The sequence below is a fragment of the Falco biarmicus genome, chromosome 12 (genome assembly GCF_023638135.1).
Source record: "Falco biarmicus isolate bFalBia1 chromosome 12, bFalBia1.pri, whole genome shotgun sequence".
NCBI classification, from domain to species: Eukaryota; Metazoa; Chordata; class Aves; order Falconiformes; family Falconidae; genus Falco; species Falco biarmicus.
Genome location: NC_079299.1, coordinates 31,954,875 through 31,977,481, shown reverse-complemented (window position 1 = coordinate 31,977,481; position 22,607 = coordinate 31,954,875). Strand labels below are relative to the sequence as shown.

General features: G+C 41.7%; 1 protein-coding gene across 5 annotated transcripts in view; it reads left to right on the top strand.

The window, feature by feature from the left end:
- The window catches only part of SPTBN1 (spectrin beta, non-erythrocytic 1), a 136,251-nt gene extending 114,035 nt beyond the window's left edge, over positions 1-22,216 (top strand). For all 5 annotated transcript variants that reach the window (XM_056356902.1, XM_056356901.1, XM_056356900.1 and 2 more), the window contains 15 exons: positions 51-140; positions 390-668; positions 1,893-2,023; positions 3,331-3,535; positions 3,687-4,061; positions 6,259-6,503; positions 6,931-7,069; positions 8,192-8,276; positions 9,392-9,588; positions 10,714-10,826; positions 11,435-11,498; positions 16,679-16,917; positions 18,207-18,380; positions 20,374-20,416; positions 20,788-22,216. In XM_056356902.1, the coding sequence (XP_056212877.1) occupies positions 51-140; positions 390-668; positions 1,893-2,023; positions 3,331-3,535; positions 3,687-4,061; positions 6,259-6,503; positions 6,931-7,069; positions 8,192-8,276; positions 9,392-9,588; positions 10,714-10,826; positions 11,435-11,498; positions 16,679-16,917; positions 18,207-18,380; positions 20,374-20,416; positions 20,788-21,003 (2,595 nt within the window). In that variant the 3' untranslated portion in view covers positions 21,004-22,216. The remainder of the gene's footprint in view (positions 1-50; positions 141-389; positions 669-1,892; positions 2,024-3,330; positions 3,536-3,686; positions 4,062-6,258; positions 6,504-6,930; positions 7,070-8,191; positions 8,277-9,391; positions 9,589-10,713; positions 10,827-11,434; positions 11,499-16,678; positions 16,918-18,206; positions 18,381-20,373; positions 20,417-20,787) is intronic.
- Positions 22,217-22,607: the final 391 nt, after the last annotated feature.

Here is a 22,607-nt window from a genome sequence, read left to right as displayed (position 1 = left end):
TGTATCTGGCGTTGCTTGAAATCATGTGTGCTCTTCTTCTTTTACTTCAGTTGTGGGTTGGAGAGAGGATGCCTATAGCTACATCTACTGATCATGGACACAACCTCCAGACTGTGCAGCTACTAATAAAGAAAAATCAGGTAAGTGGTTGCTGTTAGAGCTCATAACTGTTATTTCTTTGACTAATTCAGGAAGGAACAGCTTGGGGTAAAACGGTGGGTGCGATGGTGTGATCACTGGGCAGTGGCATGCTCAGGGAGGGCACAGCTCCAGTTTGTCCATGGGAGCTGATGGCATTTGTTTTGCTGCCCTTCTGGAGTTAAGACCCTGACGACCATTTCTTTTTTGTTTGATGCAGTGTCTCATCAGTCTGCTTTTCTCCTGTGTAGACCCTTCAGAAAGAAATCCAGGGACATCAGCCTCGTATCGATGATATTTTTGAGAGGAGTCAAAACATCATCACAGAGAGTAGCCCTAATGCTGAAGCAATTCAGCAGAGACTTGCAGACTTGCAGCAGCTGTGGAACCTCCTAATTGAGGAGACGGAGAAACGCCACAAGCGCCTAGAGGAGTCTCACAGAGCACAGCAGTATTATTTTGATGCCGCTGAGGCTGAGGCCTGGATGAGTGAGCAGGAGCTCTACATGATGTCAGAAGAGAAAGCCAAGGTGGGCAGCTCCACAGTGACACTATTTTGATTTTAATTGCTTAGCTAGAGGGGGCAGGTGACATAATTTGTGATGTCGCTAATGTAATGGTAACGTAAACAAATCTAATTCTCTTGTGGAACCTCAAGATCATCTCTTCTATCTGTTGTGGCATCTCTGATAGTGGGGGGGATAGGCCTTGCTGTACTGAGTCAGCGAAGCATCCTCAGACTGTGGATGGCAACTGTGTGCCTGCCTTCGCTGTAAGGTCAGAGTTACCAACACAGTCCTGTTAGGTCAAGGATTCTGTTAGTTTTGAATCACTGGGGGCAACACAACACATGGGTCTGTGAAACGGGGCCTGGTGGTCAGTCAGTTGGTGCCAGTAGTCACCAGCTTTTATTCGCAGTGACATCAAATCAGAACAGCATCAGACCATACCAAAGAGTACGAGAACTCCTGTTTTTCAAGGCGGTGTTAGAGTGCTGTATCTTACTTGTGATTTACATAAATGCACTGTGTTCATTGCCCAGATAAAATACAACTCTTTGTTTTGTTTTGTATCAGTATAACACATTCTCTGGGTGTTCATTCTTCAGTTAAAAAGGGTTTATTTTCTTCTTTATATCTAAGCTATGCAGACAGAAGGGAGTATTAATTCAAATAGTTCATCATGGAAAATATTTTAATGAAAAGGCTTATTGACAATACCAGTTAACACTGAGAGTCGGGGGTTGTTTTTCTTAATCATAACAACGCCTAGAAAATTTTGACTGGAATTTCTTCAGGGACTTTGGGGGAGAATCCTTTGGCATGGGCTCTGCAGGATTTCTTTTCTTTGACCCAATCTGTCATTGAAGAGTCTGAGAAGTGATGTGCCTAAAACTGTTCCATTTTTCTGAGCCCTGCACAATCACCAGTGTTGTGTAAACACACAAAGAGCTTCATAGAAGAGGAAATTCAACATGCTCAATGCACAGCTGATGTAATTTTGTTCTGCATCCCAGAGGGGTGGTTGCATTCACTCTTTGACTTGTTATTTTGCTTTCTGTGGATACCATTTGCTGTGAACTCGACTATTAATACACCATTGTCAGAACAACTTGTCTTCAAGCTGTACTTGGGAGCAGTTCTTTATAAATGTTTCTGGCTGCCACTTTTTGCTCACGCACTGAGTTGAACTTGCTGTGTGGTGTCTTCCTCTGGAGTGGGGGGCTTGACTGTCATTTTCTGTCACCATTGCAGGATGAACAGAGTGCAGTGTCCATGCTGAAGAAACACCAGATTTTGGAACAAGCTGTAGAAGACTATGCTGAAACTGTGCACCAGCTTTCGAAGACCAGCAGAACTTTGGTGGCAGATAATCACCCAGAAAGGTATTAACTGCCGTATGTAATTGGGTCACAATTTCTTTTAGTAGCTTGGTCCCTTCATTGGGTCATTCTGACACACAAAGACTGCAGCAAAGAGTAAGTAGCTCAGAACAGCATACAGAGGAAGAGGAGTTCATCCTTACTCAGCTCAAGATGCATGTTGGACCGCATTGATTTGGCCAGAGGCAGGGTCCTGAACAGCTGCCAATTTCTGGATAGTGACACCTTCAGTACAAGTCTGTTGACTGTTTTATACAGGCCAGCAGTGTCAGGTCTGCAGCACTGCTGAACCGTACAGAGGTACAGCAATCCTGAGAGACAAGGGTCCATGTTCACTCTTTCAGCTTATGTCCAGCCCACAGGGTCACAGTCATTTATCCTTCTGTCTTAGCGCAGTGCTCCCCCAGATCTGCCTCCTCCCTTTGAGATTCTGGTAGAATCAGACTGGAATCCGATGCTTTAAGCACATTAACATCTTGGTTTGGGTAAATTTATCTCAGATTCCATAAATGGCTTTCCCTGTGGGAGAATTCAGGAAGCTTAAGAACTGTTTCGCTGTAAGAGCTGCAGCTAAGCGACTAGAATTCTCCGTTGGCTTTGATTGCAAGGCTGATTTGACTGTGAGGCCGATGTATTGAACTGCTCTGCCTTCACAGATGGGAAGATAGGACTGTCTTAGGAAAGGCACACTACCTCTGGTGGAAGATTGTTATTTAACTCAAAAGCACTCTCTTGTGGTCACGATAGCTTCTGATGAGAGTGAATTTCCTGGCTGAGCTGACTGAGTACTGGAATAACATAATCAACTTTACAAGGCAGAGGGAAGGCAATTTGATCTGGCTACATGGCTCAGACAAAATGTAGGCAAAAGAGACGGCAAGTAGAAATACTAATCACTTCTAGAAATACTGAGATTTAGGGAGTAAGAAACCCACGAGTGCTTCTGAACTTTGACACGGAATTCAAATGAAAATGAAATGCTGCTTGCCTCAGCAGCTCCGATCCTGTCTGTAATTTTGGGAGAAGACTCTGGTGTGCTCTGTGGTTAAAGAAATGGGGAGCTTTGTTCCCAGCTTCACTTTCTAACGCCGGAGGGGGTGCCACACGTACAGGGCAGAGTTTTCCAGCTAGTGCAGTCAACTGGGCCAGCAAAAGACTGGTCCAGTACATTTGAGTCAAATTCATGCATGCAGCAGACATACATTCTGTGGATTGAATACCCCAAGTGATTTTTATTCCTTGTAGCTTTCTCCCATTTACTTTTATTTATAAAAGACAAAAAGGACTCAGTGCTCTTTGGTTTTTTTCAGTGAACGCATCAGCATGCGCCAATCCAAAGTGGATAAGCTATATGCAGGCCTGAAGGATCTGGCTGAAGAGAGACGGGGCAAGCTGGATGAGAGACACAGGCTGTTCCAGCTCAACCGCGAGGTGGATGACCTGGAACAATGGATTGCTGAAAGGGAAGTGGTGGCAGGATCCCACGAGCTGGGACAGGATTATGAACATGTAACGGTAAGTTCTTTGGACTGGCTGCAGGTTGACCTTCCTTTTCTGGATGATGCCCACAGTAGATGGTTGATATAAATGGGTGGCTGGCTTGCTTGGTTTGCTCAGATCAGTTTGCGCTTGCAGCACTGCGTGATTTTGGTTTTCTGCATTTCAGATGCTGCAGGAGCGATTCCGAGAGTTTGCCCGAGACACTGGAAACATTGGACAGGAGCGCGTTGATACCGTTAACCACATGGCAGATGAACTCATCAACTCTGGACATTCAGATGCTGCGACAATTGCAGAGTGGAAGGACGGACTTAATGAGGCCTGGGCTGATCTGCTGGAGCTCATTGACACGAGAACACAAATTCTAGCAGCCTCTTATGAACTGCACAAATTTTACCATGATGCCAAGGAGATCTTAGGACGTATTCAAGACAAACATAAGAAACTGCCTGAAGAGCTCGGTAGAGACCAAAACACAGTGGAAACACTACAGAGAATGCACACGACGTTTGAGCATGATATCCAGGCGCTCGGCACCCAGGTGTGTGGCAAGCGAATGGTGCTGTCTGTGGGAATAGGAACGGGAGCTGCAGAGTTCTGCTCCTGCTCTTGGTCCCTCCGTGGCTGGGAGACAGAGTGCTGCCAGCTGCTGTCTATGTGTATTTCTGTGGGAAAAACTTCACCTGCGTCACTTTATCTGTCTTTCTGCTTCTCTGTCATTGCATTACGTTAATTAGTTTATCTAAAATAGACATCCATAAGTGCACAGACTTTTGAATATGTAGGTAATTGTTTAACGTCATTCCGGTTCCTGTCCTTGGTTGAAGAAGAATTTGCAAAGGCAGAGAACTTCTGTATCAGTTTAAAGTAAAGCAGCTCCAGACAGTCTCAGCTTGCTGTGTGCAGAGGAGGAGAGTGGATGGAGAGGCACAAGGGTAACACACTTCAGCTCCTCAGAGGACCTTTTTCTGATTACCTCAGGCAGCAGCACCAGCAGTACACTGTGGCTGATACAATTGGAAAATAGCTTACATTTGAAGGGAAAAGGGTTCATTTGACTTTAACTTGCTGTCTCTTTAGTCAGTTTCTGAAAGATGCTGAACAGATACTAAATCTGTAATTAATTTTTAATATACCAGGGGTAAGAGGAAATACAGGTTTCAGATTTTTCTGTCCTTAACGTTGTTCTTAGGTGTTATGTTAATTGTGCTGGAAACCACCTTAGATTTCCCTGCTTCTTACGCCCTGCTCACCTTGGTGAACAAGACACAGCTATCCTGTCCCATGGAAGGAATGATATTCCAAAGAATACTTGGAGGACAGGTGTAAATATGAAGGGATGTGTCAGTCTGGATGGCGTTTTTTGGTTTGTTTGGGTGTTTTTTTTTTTCAAAAAACACACAAAAAGCCCCTGTCAAACTGTGTTCTGTCAGGCACTTTCTATTTTTCCTTTCTGAGAGGCAAGGGAAGCCTGAAGGCCTACGCAGAGGTTTTCTGGTTTGGCTATGAGTCTGGGCATTCTGACTTAAATATTGTTTTTTATGATGCTTCCTAACAGCAGTCTGAAGAGATTTAAAGTACATAGTCCAGACTAAGATTTTTAAAAGCAGCCAAACTTGATCTAATTCTGAATCTTTTGAAGCTAAAGTATGTTAAATAGAAGGCAGCAGCCACTTGTACAGCACACAAGGGATTCTAAACCAAAAAACAATATTCAGCTGCCAGAATGAGAATTTTGGAAGGGAACAAGTTACTCAAGGAATGGAGGAGTTATGACTGACTGCATTTATCCCCAGTAGGGCAGAAAAGATAGCTTTTATGGCCAAGCTGCCTGCCAGTTCTTGATTATGTTGCAATTTACATATTTGTTTACACTAGAATAAAGGGGATATAGCAAGCATTTGATTTTTCAAGTGTTTTCCTTTCAGAGGCTGTAGATTTAATACATAAAATGGGAGATATTCACAAAACACCAATCCCAGTCTCTCAAAAAGGTAATTATAATCAAAACCTAAATGAAGGAACAAGTAATCATAGCACAGAGCTGTGGTGAAAGCACTTAGGATAACTTTTGGGTGAAACAGCTAGAGCACCGAGATGGATCATTATGTCAGTGGCATGATCTCTGTGCCTGTAGCTAGAAGGCTGTTTAATTTGATGTTTTAAAAATAAGATTAAATTATTAGATGAGCTAATAGACTATTTCCTATCTTGAAAAAGATGTGAAACACTCGAGAAATAGCATTTGATGCAGTGTTTGAAAGAAAAAGAGATTTCTAATAGTAGAAGGATCTTTGAATTTCCAAATTTTCTTCTCTCTGAAGTCATTATCTAGATTTTTGAAAAATCATCTAGCTGGAGTAGTGGTTTTGATAGAGGAGTTCCTGAGTGGCATTGTCACTTGTGAGAGGAAGAAAATTTGATTATGAAAATGGTCTCCTTTTGCCCTGACTTTAAACAGTCACTTAGTATTGGCACCCAGATTTACAGGAGGTTTAGGCAGTGGCAAATCTTTGCGATTTTGGGGGCCCCTTGACCCAGCAGTCTTCTCTAAGAAATAGTCTTACAGGGACATACTGACATAGTAACAGAACAAACCTTTTTAGTATTGACAGGCCAAATATATTCACAGTGACCTTAGAAAGCCATTCAGATGATGAATTGGCAGCTAAAACATCACCATATTTGTAACTTGAAGCATCCAAAAACTAATGTGTTTCTCTTACATCTCGTGCCAGGTGAGACAGCTGCAGGAGGATGCTGCACGCCTTCAGGCTGCCTATGCTGGAGACAAAGCTGATGACATCCAGAAGAGGGAAAACGAGGTCCTAGAAGCGTGGAAGGCACTGCTGGATGCCTGCGAGGGCCGCAGGGTTAGACTGGTGGATACGGGAGACAAATTCCGTTTCTTCAGCATGGTTCGTGATCTCATGCTTTGGATGGAAGACGTTATCCGACAGATAGAAGCCCAAGAAAAGCCCAGGTAATGTGAAGTATCTTGTTCTCCATCAGAAGATAAGGCTGCGGGTCAGCTGAGTGAACGTCTATAAGACTCGGTATCACTGAGCCAGAAATTGAGAGAGAGGCAGTCAGAAGTGAGTGGTGGTGTAGCAGCTTGCTTTTCTGCATCGTTGCCCAGCAGAGGCTGTGCGGGCTACTGAAGTAATTGCAATGTTAAATTGTGTTCAAAGAGATTCTCTCACACACTTGTTTTTATTTGATCTCTGATTCGGACCAGAATGGTGCCTTTCCTACGGAAAGGCTGCTAGCAATCTTGCTTCCTGAACTACAAAGACAATCTAGGAATTAATTTTTTTATCATACAGTTGTGGGTTAGTTTACTAGTTTTGAAATGTAACAACTGTTAGATCTGGAATATGTGTTTCTGAACCATGGATTGGTCATTGTAGGGATGTTTCATCTGTTGAACTACTAATGAACAATCACCAGGGTATCAAAGCCGAAATCGATGCCCGAAATGACAGCTTTACTACCTGCATTGAGCTCGGCAAGTCTCTTCTGGCAAGAAAACACTACGCATCGGAGGAGGTACTGTGCTTCCTGAACATGTAACAGCTGCAGTGCGGCTGGCCTATAGGTTTTGTTTCAGTTGGAGAAACTTGCATTGTTGAATCTACAGATTAATAAGCTGCGTGTTTATAATGACATGCATGACTTCAGGGACTGTTGCACTTATTTGTTATTGTGGAATTAGTGTGTAATTTAACTCTGTGAATTTATGCTGGGTAGCAGAGATGGCACCTAAATTTAAAGTATCATTTTTAGTCCAGGAAATGCAAAGAAGCTGTTGCACGCAGTTCTGCAGAGAGAAGGCTCGTGGATGGCTGTTTGGAAAGGTGACTTCTTTGAACAAGAGGAGAGGTAGCCAGGAGACAACGTGAATTCTGCACAGGGGAACTGGAATGTTACGAAAAGGCCTGCTTAGGGAAAGGGGCAGGAAAAAGTTTCTCTCACAGGGAGTAAATCCAGGCAATGTTAAGAGAAAAATGTATCCAACTGCTTAAGGCCTTGATTTACTTTCTGATTTGTCTAGGCCAGAGGATAGAGGCTTAACCCATGTTTCCTCCTGCCTCCCTTGGTGGAGGGGGAGTAACCAAATGTCATAACGTACTGTCCCCTCAGGGAGGTGGTATCTTCTGTGCCTGCCTTACACACCGGTGCTGTGGAGTATCCTTGGAGAAACATTTCCTCAGGCACTGGGAGGTCTGCTAGCCAGTGTCCACCCTGAGAATAACAAGGGGCTTATGCTGGCATGCCAATGTTGTTAGCACAGGTAGCTGCAATCTTTTTGTAAGTCATGAGCAGCACATTTTGCATTATTAGGTAGAAAAGGGCAGAAGATAAAATGCATGATTGCATCATTTAGATTTGTCCATTATACTCTTTTTTTATCAAATATTCTTGGTGCCATAGTTCTCAACAGATACTGAATGCTTATGCAAATGTGATATTTTAATGCAAATGTCATATTTATTTATACTTTGACAAGAAAAACAGCTGTTGTATTCATGTGTTAAGTCGCTTTCTGACAATCTAGCACAATGGATTTTGTCAGTGCCTTTTGCTGGTGGTAACAGCTTACGCGGTGTGGTCGGGTGAGCCTGCTGTCTGGTGCTTGTGTAACAGTCCTGCATTCTCCTCTTCATCCAGATCAAGGAGAAGCTGCTGCAGCTGACAGAAAAGAGAAAAGAAATGATTGACAAATGGGAAGACAGATGGGAGTGGCTGAGACTGAGTAAGGACATCCTTGGATTTCTTTTGGGCAGAGCCATGTCTAACTTTCTCTTCACTGCATCTTTCTGAGCGTTGACAACTGCAGCTCCTTACTTTTTTATTAACAGTGCTTGAAAGTGTTTGTACAGTAATTGCTTTAAGATTCACACCTATTGATTGTAAAATAATGGAGAATTTGAAACCAGGAAACCTGCACCAAAGGTCTTAGTCTATATGCTCAAACTTAGAGCTAGGTGAGATAGATCTACCATATTTTGCAGGTGTCACATTCCAACCGTGTATCTGCAAAGGATGCACTACTGAAAAATAGGGAGATGTAAAGCCCTGCTACCTCACACGTGTAACGTGCCAGTGTTACCTGAGAGGCTAGGGTGCTGATGAGCAGTTTACTGACAAAAGGTGTACTTTTAAGCGTTGCAGTGTTTTGCAAGTTTTATGCCAGCAGCAACCACCCAGTTCTGATACTCCTAACAAGGTGATCCACATCTCATAAACAGACTGAGGCCTTTGCAGCAGGCAGTTGTCCAGGATCTCAAGACATGTAGTGCAGTGTGGTTGTTTCGTGGGGTTCTGGGCCGCTACGTATACATTCTTTGTTTTTTTCTGAGCCTCAGCAGGCTTTAAGAAATACAATAGCATGGGCAGTTGTCCCTCAGTTTGGGTGTTTGTGCCATGTTACTCTTCAAAATTGCTTGATCCAGTTCACAAAAACAGTGGAAGCTTTTTTTCAGCTGCGAAGACAGAAGGAAGGAAACCTGGGACTGTAGCACTGTAGACAGACACAAAGTACAGAAATACTGCTTGCCACAGGGAACTACAGCCTACAGTCTAGCTGTTCTGTAGGCAGGGCAGTCTGAGGAAGAAAACCAGCAGATAACAGGCTTTCTGCTCTGAAGTTAGTGGAAACAAAAAAGGAAACACTGGACTTGCAAAATGAAATAGTCTGTAGGAGGAGTGAGGGTGAGCTTTAACTTTTTCTTTTTCCCCAAAGCCAAGCCAACAGGATAATCTTCTGTCTTTTAAACGATTAGTGAGCTTAGTTAAGGAAAATACTTAGCCAAATACATTTACTTTTTTGACATTAATGGTGCTGATACCTGTACGTTCTTTGCTCAGTTTTGGAGGTACACCAGTTTTCAAGAGATGCAAGTGTGGCTGAGGCCTGGCTGCTGGGACAGGAACCCTACCTGTCTAGTCGTGAAATAGGTCAAAGTGTTGATGAAGTGGAAAAATTAATTAAGCGGCATGAAGCATTTGAAAAATCTGCAGCTACTTGGGATGAGAGATTTGCAGCGCTGGAAAGACTGACCACGGTGAGTGCTATGGGCGAGAATAACCTGTTTTGGCTTCGTTCTCCTTCATATTGGTGCCAGCTGATTGTTCGGAATAACGCCCAGCATCACCAGCCTAATCTCCATTTGTTGACCAACCTTAGCCAATCACCCAGAGCCTGAAGTTTCATGTTCCAACAATACTAAAACCCTCTCTGGTTAGTTTGAACTCAACAATCTGCAAGGAAAAAACTCAAATGGTAAATGACCTTGGTAGTCAGCAAGAGCTGTCCGGGCCCAGGAGTGATGGTGACCCGGAAGCCAATGCAGGAGCAGAGCAGTTTGCTCCAGCCCTCTGCCATACGGGTTGTGCTGCTAAAAGGGAAGGGGGATTCTGAGTGGAGAAGACACAGATCCATACACTTGAAATTACTTTTGGTTAAAGATGACAGTGCGAGGAGACAGTGGTGAGGGGAGGGGGGTTCAACAAAAATGTTTGTTGTGTTTTGACTGCTGCAGTACAAGGCTCTATTGTCCCCTAGAAAGACATAATAAGCAGAAGAAAAAAAAAGCCCCCAAAAATTTTGAGCACAGCTGCCATGTCAGTAATTAATGTTTGGAGAGCATGTTACCATCTTTGGAGAATAATTTTACTTTAGACATTAAAATTGAAGTGGCTTGATTTTTCACACGCACTGAGTGTCACAGCTGCAGACAAAATGAATTTGATGCTTCTCAGCATCCGCAAAAATCAGGCTGGTTTTATTTAGGTGGTTAATTTCAGGGATTTAGATGTGGAGCACTATTTCTATGTGTGGCAAGCAGACAAGAGGATGTCACTTTTCAATATTCTAATAGCTTGGGCTGCTTTCTTGTTTGTGTTTTTTGTTCTAATAGGATGAATTAGAAAAGAAACTTGGACAGTGGTGAGCTGCTGCCCGGGCACTCCACTTGATGTTAAAGGGTCTGATACTGTATGTCTTTACTGACAAATTCAGTGCAACAAACTTTGCATGATTTTTTAAAGACTGATGCCTTCAAGTTTTATTCCAATTAGCTTTAATTTCCATAATGTTTCAGAAAAATGTACAGAGTAACTTTTAGTTCTAGAAATGCTCCTGCAAAATGTGCAGTGCTTTTAAATGCACAAAATGTTGCATTTCTCAGTTGGAACTTCTGGAAGTACGTCGACAGCAAGAGGAAGAGGAGAGGAAGAGACAGCCGCCCACTCCAGAGCCCAGCCCAAAGGTTGCAGAGGATGCAGACTCCCAGCAGCAATGGTAAGCCCAGGATGCGGGAAGCTGAGCTGCGTGCTTCGTGTGGTTTCTTCAGGCAGAATTCTTGGGCTGAAGAATTACTGTAAAGGGAGAGCCTGGAGCTTGTATGGTTTTGTAATGTGACCCTTTCTAGAAGACTTGTTGGTTTACAGGGGCAGGACCTTTTCCAGACACCTGAATTCACTCCCAAGCTGAATGTTCCAATTATTCATCACGATGCAGTGTTAAAACTGCTGAAGTGTACCTGGCCCTAAAGTAAGAATGCTGGTTTTACACCCCCTATGTTATGAATTAAGATTTCTGAACAGTCATGGCTTTTTTCTTTGATGAGCATCAGTTACAGGTAGAATTCAAGCCGTGTCCATGGAACACTAACATTTATAAAATTACTTATGTGATAGGAGTAGGCTTATTTGTAAGGTAACTGTCAGAAAAGTCTGGGTTGATCTCATGTAACATTGGGGTTATTCAGCTGGGCCTGAGGATTTTAGCAATTTGCTTGAATTTCTGAGGTGTGCAGTGTTCAGTCAAAAGATCTCATTTTGGTGAAAAAGCTGGGTGACTTTCAGGAACTTAATACAATTTCTCTTCTTTTTCTTCTCTCCCAACAGGGATGGGACAAAAGGAGAACAGGTTTCCCAAAATGGTTTGCCATCAGACCAGGAATCTCCACGGGTTAGTTACCGCTCCCAAACCTACCAAAACTACAAAAACTTTATTAGCAGACGGACAGCCAATGACCGGTCGTGGTCTGGACTGTGACATACAGAATCATTTGCAGCAAAAGACACCTTTTTTCAGTATGGTTTACTGGTACTGGTTTAATCTTTTGACTTCAGATTTCCCTGCTGCTTTTCTCTTCCTTCCCATCAGTTGACTTTTATTTAATTAGCAGCCCCTTGGAGATATATTTGCTTCACTTTAATCCTTGTTTATTTGAATCTCCCCACTGACACTCAGTTCCTTTAAGGTGACACATTTATTTCATGTTATTTACTGTGAGTTTTTCATGTCGCTAATAGTATTAAGATTTTCCAGCTAAATCGTCCTTTATATGAGTAATTGAGATTTAATGAGATTACATCATAATGAAGAAGAGAACTAGAATCTGACAGGTATGACGCATCGAGTTATACTAACAGGTTTCAGCACGGCAACATTATTAAATCAGCTGCATTAGCAAGCGAGTTATTTACAAGGCCAAAGATAATACATGCAGGTGAGCTCAGCAGTAAAGGCTGGGAGGGAGGGGAGAGTTGTAACTATCGACAAATAAAAGCCTTAAGGTTAGTTGTGTAACATTCCATGCAGAATGGACTCATTGACTGCAGATAAAAATAAACGTGAAATAAAACATTAAAAACTAGTATCTAGATTTATCTTGGTATTTAGTCCTCATGAAGAGTTGTGATCTTGCTGAACAGCTATTCTGGGGGCCCCGTTTTGCCTTGGTCCTGTCTAATTCACACTACAGCAATTTGATTTATGATATCAGAGAGACAGTGGTAGAAATGAGAGCAGGGTGCGGACCCTTATGGAGAGACTGTGATACTTATCTTTAAAAACTAAATAAAATACATTGGTCTAAGATCCCAGCTCTTTATTTTGTATAGATGGAGGCTGAATGGGCCATGCCTTACTCATTCCTTCTTGATAGGGGATGTCCCAGTGGAGTCAGGATGCATGCCAATAATCCTAATGTGCAGCCATAAAAATACCAGTAAATATGTATATACAGTTAACGCCACACAGTAGTTGAAAACTGCCTTACCTCTCCATAACCTTCCTGCAAAGCCTACTTGTTTCAATTAATGCTTTCAGTGGTGAGAAAAATGACACTTCTTTTTCTTACGATTTTGAACCTCACTCTCTGAGGTGATACTAAGTGCAGGAAGGGCTCCTGGTGGGCTCAGAGTGGTGGAGATTCGAGCTCTTACCCATACTGCAAAGGAAACACCGGCCTCAGTCTAGGGCTCGGGGAGGAAATGCCTTTCAGCATAAGCTTTATCTTTCAAAAAGCCCATCCCAGTAACTTTTGGGTCTGCACACAGACTCTGTCAATGCTGCAGGATGCTGAGCAGTTCTGCCCTTTTCCTTCTTTAATTTAAAGCCTTTTGGCTCATCTGTAATTTTAAGTTGTGAAGTGAGCTGTCTATTGTACATTCTAATGTTTATGGAATTACATATAGTTGTGGCAAGGAACGTGAGGTGGCCTGCAAGCACATCCCAGATCATCATCGTCATCATCTTGTTGGTTGCCACAGCCTTATACATCACCCATGTGCTGCTTTTTTTTTTTTTTTTTTTTTAATACAATGATACATAAAGCATTTCCATGTTAATCTTCACCATCTGCGCTTCAGTCTTTCACGAGACCTTTTTAGCTCGGTTCATTGAATCTTCTGTTGCAATACATCAGATGTGCACAGCTGTGTTATTTCTGATTTGAGGTGCAAGATATGCTGCTGTTGATCAGAATTTCGACTTCTGACAACTAGCTGAGCGGTGCAGCTGAATTGTTCTGTATTGGCTGAGCTTGCAAAGTGAGAAAGGTGATTGAAAGGATGTGCTTCAGTAATTGTACTGCTGCTGTAACTTGTCTTTCCACTTCATGATGCATGTGTTGTTTTTTTTTTCTTTTGTCAGGATAACAACATATAGCTTCTTAATGCCTTTAAAAGTTACAAATTTATGCAAATGATCTGGTGACTACCTACACCAGTGCTGGCTCTCTGTGCCTGTAAGAGTATGACAGTTCTCAGAGCAGTATAGCTGTAGCTTCAGACTCCACCATCTGGGAAGCCTTTAGATGTGTTCTGGCTAAAAAGTAGTATGTAAAAGCATTTTATATAGGTGCACTTTTTTACTTGTATTAGTACACTTTCATATAAAAATTACACTTCTATGATGAAGAAAAATGAATTAAGTTATTGATTAAGGTCATCATTTCAGGCACAAGAAGTGTAAGATTTCACCTATTTATTACAGCCTATGGTACTGGCTTAAAACATTGAAGTGGTACTTATGCCAGAGCAATATACGGGCTGTCATCTCTTTGCATCTGAAAAAGGCAAATAGATCTCTGTTATTCAAGCTGTGGTGCAGAGTCTTAAGTTGGTGAACTGAATATAAAGTTGCTTCATGCACTACGAGAATAGAAGGGATGTCTCCAGTCATTGTCACCAGCTGTCTTGTTGCATGTTACAGTCCTGATTTAAGTATCTCAAGAGTAGTCTTTAGCCACTAAAGCACTTGCAACTAACCTCTCAGTCACGATTAAGAAAACTGAATTCATGTACGTGAGAACTGTTTTGTTGTAACAGTACAGTTTGCTATTAATGTTTGTCCTCCGTTGCGTTGTCTCTGCATGCCCGATGCATGTTTCCATTAAAGTTTGTTTAGCTCCTGTTTTTTCTCTATTTTCATGACACATTCTTCGCATAGCTTTTGATGACTCAGATTCATTTTGCTTGTTTTCTGTTAATTGTAGATAACACATGAAAAGGAAATAAAACCTGAAAGAGCATCAGAAAGGCTTTCGTAGCCCTTTTACAATCAGTAGAGTTGAGTTTTAAGTAGAAGTTACAGGTCTGATTGTGTGATTAAAGTTGGCAGTTATCTTTTAGAAACACAGGGTTGCAAACTGCAGCACTGAATTACAAGTTATTTCCCATAAAAGCATGTTTAGAAGCTGTGCAGTGGCAGCTGTTTTGAAACTGGCCTCTTTTGCTTCAGGTTAGTGGTTATAGGTACCCCAAAACCAGTAATTTCACATCTTTCCGGTATCACTACAGCAAACATGCTACTTTCAGCATCGGTTTAGGTGACAGGTAGTTCTGGGCCATTTATGGAAGTTGTTGAGATAAGGTACGGAGGTCTCTGTAACTCCTGGTTGCTGGTCACAAAGGCTTCATGTGGCTTAGACAGGGATCCAGCCGCTGAGAAGCAGAGTTGGCGGTTCAGGCACTGTCTCTGGTCAGAAAGATTTGCCAAGGGCTCTCCTGTTTCTTGAACGCTGTCTGTTGGCCATTGGTGATCAGCACTGGCGGTGGTTGATTAATTGAGCTTTCTTTGGTGAATCACTGGTTATTTCATTACCTGTGTTATAGTAGCTGTGCTGGCAGTGTTTGGATAATCTTCAGCCTCATCTATTTATTTACCCTCTCCCCCCTTTAACGCAACATTTTTGTTCTGTTTTGAGATTTGGATACAAATAGTGAGGTTTGATGGCTTAGATTTATTAATTGTGAAGAAGCAGCATTGATTTTTACTTCCACTGGATAACAGTGCAGCGTAGATGTTTTCTCTTGCAGACTAGGCTGTAAGGCTACATGTCTTTAGGGACAGAGTGAAAAAACAACTGAATTGGAATGTGAGCTGTGATTCTTTCCCTGTTTTAGTGGTGTAGTGTCTGTACTCTGGAGATTTAGATTGCTTAAAGGCAGTTAACCAATCCTTCCCATATTCATAGCAAGTCGACACTTAGATCTTCCTAGGCCGATGTGTGAGGTACAAAGGTGTGAGGTACAATAACGTATACTTGGCAGGTATAAGAAGTTCTAGCAAATGGTGGCAAAATTTAGTTTGTTGCATAATAATTCGGCTGCTTTTGAATTGTCCAGGCCATGTGCAGAAGTGGGAATGTCTAATTATTGTGCCATTCACAAATACCTGCTTGTCTGCATAAAACCAGTCCAGAACGTTTGTAATCTACTAGAGCATTAGCAGCACTAAGCTTTAGTAACTTGCTAATAATAATAATACTACACACTGGTTGTGTAACTCCTGAGCTGCTACCAACGGCTCTACATGTCAAAGTAATGGTACAAGAAAAAAACACACCAAAACTGGGACCAAGCTGCATTTCAAAAGCTTATAGCCATTAGGATTCCAATTTAAATGATTTTTGGATGAATGGCTCCTGAAGACGTCGACAGCTTGACCAGTCAGAGCTGCTGGAAACATGGCTGCTCTCTAGGCTATCTCGATCACAGTGCGACAGGCAACGCGATCAACAAAGCAAGTGATGGGCAAGGCCTTGGTTCTGTCTTTGTTTGGGAGTAAATAGCTGTGTGATGTTGTGTGACTGTGGTGGTTTTCAGTTCCTTTAACAAAAATCCAATCCACCTAATAACGCAAGTCTGAAAAAGACCTTGATGAATTGACACGTGACCTCATTTCCCTTGTCTTTAAGATCCAATATCCTAACTGGGATGGTGGAGATGAAATGCATGGTGTAATCTTTTCTAATTTCTGCATGTTTTGATTTTGTTGTGTCACTAGGGGAATGGGGAAAGCGGGAAAGGAGCTTTTACAGAAACAATAAATTGCACACATTTTTGTAAATGCTCCTGGGCAATTTTGACATATTTTTCTGCTGACTCACAGTTAATATCTTTTATGGACTTGAAATATCCCAGTAATGCCATAAATGTATTTAAGGTGGCTGATGTGTATAACTTCTACTGTTCCTCTAGGTTTGCAGAAAGTGTGATTGTTACTGTTCCAAACATTTGAGTACTTGGCAACGGAACTGAATGCTCTCATTTTAGGAATAACAATATATAAAAGAATATGAATTGACCAGCAGAGCAAAGCACAGTAAAATTCACACTGATGTTTAGCTGCTCTTATTTTCCCGTCTCTCCACCTATAAAATGGGTACTAATCCATTCATACCTTCTAATTTCCTTGGCCTTCTGTGTCTCCATGGAGTGTGAGAAAGAACTTACTGGCCTGTGTCATTCTCCAGGCAAAGTTTATACACAGCCACATTGTGCAGGGAAACAGATTAACTGCAAGATAACTCAGTGGTGTGAGGCTTCTAGATGAACATTTTTTCCCACTGTTCCTAGGTGGCAGAAACCGCAGAAACAAACGAAATGGTCAATGGAGCTGCAGAGCAGAGGACAAGTTCGAAAGAGTCTAGTCCTGTTCCTTCTCCAACGGCAGACCGCAAAGCCAAGACGGCCATCCAGGCCCAGACTGCTGCTACCCTACCAGCCAAAACACAGGAGATTCCTTCAGCTCAGATGGAGGGCTTCTTACATCGCAAACATGAATGGGAGACGCACAGCAAGAAAGCCTCGAGCAGGTAAAGTACTCAGTGCATAACGCAGATAACGGCGTCCGAACTCACCAGGACATAAGACAGTAAATGTTAGCCCTGCTGCTGTTGTCTTCTCACAGCTCCTAAAGACCTTTCAGGCTTATGCTCCTGTTGTTGTAGGAACTGCATATGCACGACTGAACAGTATATTTGATGAAGTTGCAATCTAAAGATGCGTGGTAGAAAATGCAGCGCTACCCATATTTGGAGGGTGGAAAACTGAGGGGTAAAGATGCCATGAGTTTCCCACTTCACATGATGAATCTGTGGCAGTAGTGGGATTTGATTCCAGATCTCTCAAGTTGTATGTTACTACAAGAAAAGAAAACCACGTAGGTGTGAGAATAGAAATGTGCATATTCTTCTGACATTTTCTGTTTGCACATTAGCACTTCCCACCTACTCTCTAATCTGTTCAGAAGAGAAATGCAGGTGAAGATGATTTGTGTGCCATAGTTGATTCCATTCCTAAGGACCCAGTCCTGCGGTTCTCAAACAGGCAAAATTCTGAGATTCCTGTCTGCACTGGAAAAGCAGACTGGGCTCCTTTGTGACCCAAGAGAGCTCTGCGAAGCAGATTTATGTCTTGTCTGACAAGGAAAATGTTGACTAGCAAGCCAGTGAGCTCCACCAACATCTCTAAGGGTTTGGTAGGAACCGACATACTCGGCACAGCTGAGTGTAGGTTGCAAATGAGTACAGTACTACCATGATTATTTTTTTTGACCTAGGGTTGTTCACACCAGAGGACTACTCTGAAGTAGTGACAGCCACCAATACTAATATCTAGGGACTCCTTATTTCCAGTAATCATTGACTTTTGTAGCTGTATTGGAGAATGAGGCTGATAATGCCAGTAAGACTACTTGTAACAATCAAGTATTTCACATCTGATCCATTCGATAGTTTGCAGCACAATGAGAATTCCTTATACAATAAGGCACCGTCATTAAAAGGTCAATCATTTTCTCTCCCACGTATGCAAACTGCCTAGTCTGCCAAGCAGTCCTCCCACTGCTAGGATATGCTTGTGTGCTATTGCAGAGCGCTGGAAATCTCTATTCCATTTGGCTCACAGTCAGTGCTTTTGTCTTGAAGTTGTGCTTTTATGCGAGAATTCACTGTCTGCAGCTTACAGGACAGCGTAGGATGTATTCACATCCTCAAACTGAATGAGCCTCCACTTCTTATAGAAATAATCGTTTGGATTCTCCAGTTCCGCAAGTAAGAGTATTAGATTGATAAATATTTCTGTTGTTTTCTGTGTCTTGAAGATCATGGCATAATGTGTACTGTGTCATAAACAACCAAGAGATGGGCTTCTACAAGGATTCGAAAGCTGCTGCTTCTGGCATCCCCTACCACAACGAGATTCCTGTCAGCTTGAAAGAAGCAGTCTGTGAAATAGCGGTCGATTATAAAAAGAAAAAGCATGTGTTCAAGCTAAGGTAAACCTGTTGAAACATTTTGCCATCCGTAAAAGCTCTGGTGGGTATGTTCACTGTGTGAATTCATGGGAGGACCCAGCCTAAGAACTGATCATGAATATTAACTGCAGCATCTATTTTTCTGAACAAGCTCTTCCCAACACTGAAACATGGTATATTTATCAAAGGTAGCAAGCACAAAACAGGTTTGAAATAATCAGTGCACTTTATTTATGGCTGGGACAAGACTAGACATGTATGCCTAAAGTTAGGAGCCTGCATTTAAAAATGTTGGTTTTTCAGCTGCTCCTTCTGGAAGTAATTGAAAAGAGCTGAATGTTCGTGGTTCTGCTCTTTTCAAAATCAAGCCCATTGTTTAATTTTTCAGTATGAATGTAGGAGACTGCTGAAGACATGTATCACGTTTTCAGGTCTAGAGCTTAGTTACAGACCATCTAATTTTGAAATACGTGAAGTCCTTTGTGTTCAGAGGTTAAAAAAAAAAAGGCTTTTTGTTCCAAAATTGTGCGTGTGTTTTACCAATCAGTCGTTTAGTGCCAACATTTAAATTTTTTTTTTTCTATTACACAGCTACTAAATAATTCTGCCAAAGGAGGCTCACTTCATGAACTGATCCGTTTGTGTATTCCAAGATAGAGATTGGGGAGCAGGGGGAGCGTGTAGTTTTATATTGATAGAGGAATCCTCTAGAGATGGTAGAATCCATATCTGGGAAAATTTGCTTTATAGCAAATATATAGGGAAATATATAGCAAATATTTAGGGAAATTAAGCTTTCTTGAAGGACAGGCCTGCAGCTATATGATTCATCCTTTATACTATTTTAAACATCTCTGAATTGATAATGTAAAGATATGCTGTTCCAAATACAAAGTTAAGCAGAAAAATCAATTGCCTTTCTTTTCACAGTACCTTGTCACCTGCAGCAGGCCTCTCGGGTAATGGCATGTAGCATATTTTCTTTACTCATTCTGATTAGGAGAGTCCCCAGAGAGTTCACCAGCTTGTCATGGCAAATCTCTCTCTCCCAGCTGAGAGAGGGTACGTTGTGGAACATCTGAGAGGTTCACTTCTGCAATGACTAAGGTCTTCACAGACCTCGTGTGCAGGCACATCTCTCACAGAAATGTCTAGTTGTGATCGCTGGAGAGTACGCTGGAAAAATTTTTCTTTATTTTTTTAAAGAAGAAAGGAAGGAAATATATTTTTCTTAGTATCTGTCTGTGCTGGTATTTTACCATTTAATAATTAGTTTCATTTTGTAAAGAGATTATTTTAAAATTATTTCTTTTGTGGGGGAAGATCAGGAAGCCTGCAACACTGCTCCCACTGACCCTGCCTCCTGTGTTGTTCAGTCTTTTTTTTTAGTTAATATATATCTTCACATACATTGTTAAATGTATCCCAGTTAAACCATCTGAGTCAAATCAGCACAGAAGGAAAAGAGAAAGGAGACTGTGGCATTCAGTGTGAGGAGGCAGCTATTCATAGATAATACACAGTGTAGTTTCTTAGAGTCACTACCACAGTAGTTATGACAGCAGAGCAGCTGCAGAATTTTGCTAGGTTTCCACAAAAGCTGTGAAAACCGGGTGTTGCCTGTGGCTTTTGTCTTTTTGAAGTATTACATAAAGTTTTACACTGTCTTTTGCAAAAAAACCAAAAGATCTGCCTGAAAGAGCAAGTACTGCAACAGCAATCGTCAGCTGCTGAAGATCGCAGCCTCTGCAGTGCCTCCTGACATACTGGAACACATCCACTGTCATAAGCGTGTCTGGAGACCCGAACGTGTGGGGTGTGTGGCTGTGTCTGCCTGAGTGCAAGATACCAAACCACGAGTTGTCGGGGTGTATTGGTGCACGTGTGGGTGTTACGACTGTCCCGTGCAGTCCCGTGTGTCTCAGTCCGATTACGTACCATAGCTAAGCAAGGAGGAGTTGATGCAGTGTGACTACTGCTAAACTAAATTCGTGATGGTTGTTTTTCTTTACAGACTGACTGATGGCAACGAATACCTCTTCCAAGCCAAAGACGATGTAAGTTTGTTTTTCATATTGTTTATTACAGATGTGGTATCTGATCTTTTGTACAGCAGGAAGAAAATAGCTGCTAAGAGCTCAGGGGTGCGCTTTGATTTCCTGGTCTTTAGTCTTGTGCATACGTGTGCATAATGCGTAGATTCAGCAGCTCCCACTGGCACCACCTGGGCAGCTGGGCTTTTCAGGTGCAGCTTCTAGTAGATGCCTTCTGCCAGTGCGTAACCAGAGGAGTGCCAGATGACGAGTTAGGACGGTGTTTCCTTTCATTTCCCACTTCTGTCTGTTCCCCTTCCACAATGCTGAGTGAATTAGAGAGGGCGCGTGACACGCAGATTGTAACAGCTTTCTGCCTTTGGTGCTTCTTGAAGGAGGAGATGAACACGTGGATTCAGGCCATCACATCAGCTATCTCTTCTGATAAAATCGAAGTGTCCCCGACCACCCAGAGCACTCCAGCCTCCAGCCGTGCCCAGACCCTGCCTGCCAGCGTCACAATAACCAGCGAGTCCAGCCCTGGCAAGCGGGAGAAGGACAAAGAGAAAGACAAAGAGAAAAGATTCAGCCTTTTTGGTAAAAAGAAGTGAACTCCATCTCCACACACTGCACTTCTCTGACCGTTCCAGTGGAATTCCAGCATGCGAGCTCAGAACCAATACGTTACTCTCTGTGCCTCATGTTCCTCAATGTGATTGACATTTTTTTATTTATAGAGCGTTTTAAAATAAAAAGCCAACAAAAAAGAATCTAAAGTTACAAATGTATGAGGTGCATTGGGCAGCTTCTGTAGGAGAGGGAGGACCAGGTTTTGGGGGTTTGTTTTTGTTTTTGTTTTGTTTTTTTTTAATGAAGTTAATGTAGATTAGATCTTAATATTTAAACTGTTCCTCAATTTTGTGAGGCTGTCTTGGAAAATAACCCACTCCTAGTGCTATTGGTATGCAAGGCAGCGGTGCTTTCGAATCTACTGTGCACATCAAAAAACAATGTACAAATTTTCAAAAACGTTTACTTCCATTTAAGGTTGTTATGCTGAGTCTTGACTAGTAGAGCCTCCCATTACAATTCTAACATTTATTAAAATGATAGTGTATTATCTTTGCTGTAACAGAGTGCAGGTATGCATTGACTTACAGACAAACCAGTTATATCCTGGCATTGGTTATTAACACAACCTGAAGCTTTTCTGCATCAAGTACGACAGATAAGAATGTTGGTGTACAAGGTGGATTAGCAGACTGATACAGTTTTAAATAATCTGTAATTTCAAATTTTTTTTTTTTTGCTGAAATACATTATATTGTATGTTTCAGATAATTCTAGTACAAAGTATAATAAGACTAGATGTATAATAAACCCTTTAAAATCATGGATAAGTGTAAAAGTGGAACTGAAGCATTTACTGGAAAAGTAATGTTACTCAAATGGTTACTTGCTTGTCAGCTGCAGCACTGTGTGTTATAATTTTGCTACATTACCTTGCTCTTTGATACATAGTGTGCATTTCTCTGTCACTGTAACTATTGTAATGAAAAATTTCCATCTTACTGCACAATCAAAAATTACATTTAATAGGAATGAACTTTCAATGACTGGGCCTGTAGTCAAGAGTAGTACTGGAACTGGCTTTCAGTTGTATCGAACTGTACCTCTAGACTTTTACCCTATCTGTTAAATATATGCTATGTCATTAAATGCTTTTAAAACTAAATATGCTGGTTAAGTTTCTTATTTCATTTCTGATGATGTTAAACCCTGATTTTGAAAGAGGATCAAAAATAAAGTTATTTTAAAATGTCACCTCTCCTGTGCGCTGAAACTAATGTCTTCAAACGTAATTCCACTTTTTTGTGCAAAAGTTCATGCTGAAATAGTTTTCTCTCTTCCTGCTGTTCTTAGCTTTCCTTTTCCCTTCACTCCCCACTTGCCCTTGCTTTCGTCCTGCCCCCCCAAATTAAGTGCCAAAGAATAGAGAGGGAAGGAATTAAATCAGTTATTTTGTCAAATATTTTGACATAGATATTTTTTGTTTGAAATAAATCCAGCAGAATCAATGGGACTAAGCCATAAGCTAGGGCAATTGAACAACTTACCTGAACATCGTCTCCGCTGGAAGTAAATATCAGTGCACTAGTTTGCAGCAAAATAACATTATTTTGAGTAAGCGTAGTTCTCCAACTTTTTACCTGCC